General features: G+C 40.8%; 1 protein-coding gene across 1 annotated transcript in view; it reads left to right on the forward strand.

Moving 5' to 3' along the window:
• LOC104948093 (metabotropic glutamate receptor 8-like) overlaps window positions 1-5418 on the forward strand; it is a 31139-nt gene that overhangs the window by 2982 nt on the left and 22739 nt on the right. Inside the window, exons 2-3 of the mRNA XM_010774251.1 lie at window positions 1278-1374; window positions 4190-4407. Coding sequence (XP_010772553.1) covers window positions 1278-1374; window positions 4190-4407 — 315 coding nt within the window. The remainder of the gene's footprint in view (window positions 1-1277; window positions 1375-4189; window positions 4408-5418) is intronic.

Consider the following 5418-nt stretch of genomic DNA (forward strand, 5'->3'; position numbering starts at 1 on the left):
TCAATTTCACCCAATGTCTCTGCCACCTCCCTCCATCCTGGTTCCTCCGGTTTGTATCCCGGTAAATAGTTCTGGTCGTAAAGAACCGGGTGATTTGATACCGTAATATCTCGTTTGGAATATGAGGAAATGAACTGCGGTCTGGCTCTCCCAGCTTGCACGCGGTGTGATTGGCTGCGCTTGCACTCGCGGGATTTGCATAAACGGGATTTGATTGGCTGATGCCAAGCATCGAGCCTCAAAAGTTGAACATTGTTCAACTTTTGATGCCGATAGATGCTCGTGATGCTTGCAAAGCCATGCCATGCTCCCCACAATGCAGTTCGGCGAAGATTACAAATCTTCTACGTCACCCCATTCAAGTGAATGGACGAAGCGTTGAAAGCATTTTTCGATGCCTGTAGTGTAGACGGGCCGTTAGGGTTAGGGTTTAACCCTAGGGTTTTCGGACCCCCCCAGACCCCCCCAATAAAGCAAAACTGCACGTTTCAGAGTGGCCTTTTATTGTGGCCAGCCTAAGGCACACCTGTGCAATAATCATGCTGTCTAATCAGCATCTTGATATGCCACACCTGTGAGGTGGGATGGATTATCTCGGCAAAGGAGAAGTGCTCACTATCACAGATTGTTTCAGATTTGTGAACAATATTTGAGAGAAATGGTTATTTTGTGTATATAGAAAATGTTTTAGATCTTTGAGTTCATCTCATGGAAAATGGGAGAAAAAACAAAAGTGTTGCGTTTATATTTTTGTTCAGTGTAAATCCACACATCTTCATCTCACTGCACTGTAACGTGTAGTCTTGATTTCTTTAACAGTCCTATTCTTTTCTGCCTAAAATACCCTATAAGTGTGTGTTGTTTGAGCTTAGAGGTGCATCCAGCGGTCATGTTTTCCCAGAATAACTTTCTTTCATGGGTTCAACAGATTTGTGTTATTGTGTTTAATAACAAAGCTGCAGCATGTGTCACCACAGAGTTATGATGATTACCGTGTTTGGCAATAATGTGAAGCGACAACGTTAATTCTGTATCAACAGATTCTCTGGAGTGAAATGAAGTGAAGTAAAGTGGGGGTGTGGAGGACGAGGTGGTGTTGGTTGGGTGGGGGTTCTGCACCCTAAGGCGAGTTTCTGTGATTCATCGCCATGCTGATGTGATTTCTGAAGCTTTTATTCACGTTGAAAAAGGAAACCGGGGCAGGATTGAATCAAACCGGCGCCCACTCACTTCATTATAAATCATTCTTATATTTTTCATGTTGTTCTGCTCTTTAGCTTCAATCTGCTGCTCTTCTTCTCGGCTTCAAAGATGCTAAACGAATCTGCTTCCAGTTTGAGACTATGCTGTCCCCGGTGTTGAATTTGCCCTGCAGTGAGGAGTACTGAACCACAAACATAACATGAATACAGCAGTTGCTAGAAAAAGAAGCGGCATCTGAAAACAAAACGTTAAGTTTAGGATTACATGAACATTCAGGTCTTCTTGGTAATGTTTCAACGCTTCAACATTTTGGATTTAAACAATTGGGGCCTTGTTTGTGATGCTCGAAGACACAGACACAATACAGGAAATGTTTCAGACCACCTCTTCAAGTATTTTAAACATTCAGATATCATTCCACCTTGAATGCTTCTTTTATGTATTTACTCTTCGTGTCGATGCGATCAGTTAGCTATCTAATCTCCCCTAGATGCATGAAGTGAAAAGGTGTCAATGTATTTAAGAAAGACATCTTAATAATTTTAGTACAAAAAGCACTTTAGAGGGCATTTCCCTCCAAACAATTAGGAATTGTTGTCTACGAATGTCATTTATAGGGTTTAAAGTGACAGGGTTGGATAAAAACTGTATATATTGTATTATGTTATTTAGTAAATAGCTCCTTGTTACAAGAAAAATGTCCTTACAGCTTATATTTGAATCAGATTTCTGGGGGTTTTAAAAAATTAGTCTTTCAAATTATTAAAAATGTGTATCCAAAAAAATTATATTTCTCAGTTTTTGTAATGAAAATTGGAAATATTGGTAAAAATAGGATTATTTAAAATAATGGTCAGGTAAATCATTAAAGGGAATAACCAGTATCCCAGGTGAGAAACCAAAGTGTGTGAAACCTCAGAATATTATAGTTTAAAATGCTTTTCCATCATGATTTACGCTGACAACCAGAACATTTAAATCTAACTGAAGTCATCCCTTTGTAGATGTTGGTTGTACAAATAATATGAATCTGCAGGCTAAATGTGAACAGTGTCAGACAGCATGAGATATTAAATTGGCAGGATTAAGTCAATATGGCAGCAAGGCGTTTGTTTGGTTGGTTTATTGACGAGTTGGCGAGGAAACTGTGATAAGATGAGTCACGCTGAGGAAAACCTGCATCGTCACAAAAACCAGAAAGAAAAAGAACAGCTTAAAAAGACAACACATGGAGATACAATAATGTGGTTACCACACACCGTGCAGACAACAGGGACGGCGGTCAGTTTGGATTAATGTCAGTTAGAACAGATTCAGTCAAGATGCCTTTTCACTGAATAAAGGGAAATCAATCAAGAGTAGCTGTCTAACATGGCAAAGCAGGTCAACCGTTAAACACAGTTTGATGGTTCAGTTCTCCTGGAGAGTCCTGGAGCAGGATAACAAACCCCCAAACACCTCCAGATGAGAGAATAAAATAAACGTCCTGCAGTGTAATCTACAACACACATATTTAGCAAATTAGAGCTAAACACATGTACACATTTTCCACCACCATAGCTGTGTATTTTGCATTTCACATGTTTTTCAGACTACATTCAAAGGAGCACTTTGAGTGACAAGACCAGGAGCCAATCAGTGAGAAGGGTGGGATTGATGCAACATTGTGTAGCAATATTTTATTGATGCATGGACTTCAAGAATGGATCTTCTGTTGTATAAACTTTACATTTGAACATGATTGAATTCAGTTCAATTGGACTGTAGACTGTATAGGAAACAAGTTTCTCAGATGCACTTTTTAAATGTGTCCACTTGGCAATGCCGATTTGGTGCAATACAAAGGAGGGTTGTGTGATGAATGTTACCTCGTTAGATGAAACAAGTGTGGCCAAACTGCAGCTGCAAAGCAGAAATATGATTCAAGACGTTATTGAAATAACCATCAAATTGCAATAAGTAAGGGATAATGTGCTGCGACGCGGTCATTATGGGGAAAAGAACACCGACAGGCTGATCAGGAGCCGGACGCGAAGCGGAGGGATCTAGATCGGCATGAAGGTGTTCTTTTCCCCATAATGACCAAGTTGCTGCACATTATCCCGCTTATTACATGGCCACATTCTCAACAAAGTAACGACATGAGTCCCAATATTAATTGAAATGCTTTTATGGATTTAGAAAATGATTTTATTGATTTAAAAAATAGTTGTATGTATTTATTTAAATTGACATGCATCCGCTAAGAAAAATAGTCCGTTGTTACCGTTTGAACTAACGTAGCAACGGCAGGAACTGCTTCAATAGCGTTTTAGAGGACCTCTTTGATTACAGATTTGAAAACATCGCTGCTTGCTTTAAAAGTAGAACAATTAATTATGTCAAACCTTGGAAAGTATCTAGATATCCCTGCCCTAATGCCAAAGGAACTGCACACTGAATATGTGTCGCCGTCTGATGTCTATGTCTGGACCGCTGCGTAAAAAGGAGGGTTTCTGCCCGTTACTTCTCCGCTGTTTTCTTGTCGCTCTTGTCTTGTCAGTTAGAAAAGCAACCTGCATGCAGTTTGCTTTTCGGCCAAACTGTATACAGTTAAATCGAACGGACTTGTTTGTACAGATGTGAGCGTCCTTAACAACGGTCAATAAGTGCTTGACAGCGGTCTGTACTACTGGATTAACAACGTGTCACGTGTTCTGAATTGACCAATCAGAATCGAGTATTCAACTAAGCCATGTAATAAGATTGTTTAATGACTTCAGTATTGTGATACAGCATATTTTATCCTGGAGCCTCTAGGGATTTCCAACCGTAGTCATTGAGCTACCTCTCAGATCAAATGTAGGCCAAATGTAGGTTTGCCCACTTCACCAAGGATAAAGTAGTTTGGACAGATATGGTAGTGGGAAACAAACAGTCTAGCATCACGAAACTACTGGTCGCAAGCTTAAAAATACAAGCGTGATCACACGACTTACTGTCCTAGCCAACAGAGAAACGTACACAAATGATAATCAGAAAGGTCTCACCTCGGTGTGTATTCTTTTCTTTGTGTTTTCTACAGGAAGTGCAGGGACTCCGGTCATGTTTAACGAGAACGGCGACGCTCCTGGACGCTACGACATCTTCCAGTATCAGATCAACAATAGGTCAACGGCCGAGTACAAGGTCATCGGACACTGGACCAATCAGCTGCATCTGACGGTAAGGATCAAGAATATTCAATCTTGTATATTTTGTAAGCATCTGTCAAACTGTTCATGAGACTGGTACAAGGCATCATTTCAATACCTGGATATTGGAGATTACATTTATTTATTTTTTTAAATTACATTTCATTTAGCTGACCCTTTTATCCAAAGCAATTTACAAAGACTTCTACATAGATCATCCATCATTGGACATGCCTACGGGGGTAATTTGGGGTCCAGTATCTTGCCCAACGATACTTAACTGAAGGGGCTGGATGATTTAGTCTGTAATACAAACAGTAAAGTATCTCAGATAAAACATCCCAATGTAGGGAGGGAAGTTTAAATTCAGACTGAAAACGTTATCTTATTCAAATAGGTGTGGACAAGCTGCAAAATCTGCGGTCGGAAATAATAAATAGGATTCATAATATGTTATCGCAACATTTATAGACGCAATAAACCTGTTTAGGATTCTGGTCCCTCCCTCTTATGTTTTCCGTTAATGATAGGATAAACGTTGCAATGTTGCTGAGCTGTTTGTTACGGCCCCTACACACGGTGGCGTGCGTTGACGCTTCAACGCTTCTGCCCATTCACTTTGAATGGGGTGACGTCACGCTTCGCCGCACTGCATTGTGGGAGCAAAGCATAGCTTTTCTCGCGGTGCTCGCTGCAAAAGTAGAGCAATGTTCTACTTTTGAAGCTTCGACGGAGGCGTCAGCCAATCGAATCATATGCCAGTACAAGCTCAAGCCAATCAAACCGCTGCTTGTGTGTCCGGGGCGGGAGATTCAGGTGGTCTAGCTTCAGACATGCCCGCCGGCAAGCAACAACACACGCCGCCGTGTGTAGGGGCCGTCTAAGATGTATGTTTCAAGTTTCAAGGCTTCATTGTCATTTGCACATTAGCTACGGTGTAGATATGGCAATGAAACACTTAAGTCTCAGGCTCCTCCAACAGTGCAACGTATAGGACATAGAACAAATACAACAGATGAAATGAGTAAACCTATGTGGTAAT

Source organism: Notothenia coriiceps, unplaced genomic scaffold (genome assembly GCF_000735185.1).
Source record: "Notothenia coriiceps isolate Sejong01 unplaced genomic scaffold, NC01 NC01_scaffold00013687, whole genome shotgun sequence".
NCBI classification, from domain to species: domain Eukaryota; kingdom Metazoa; phylum Chordata; class Actinopteri; order Perciformes; family Nototheniidae; genus Notothenia; species Notothenia coriiceps.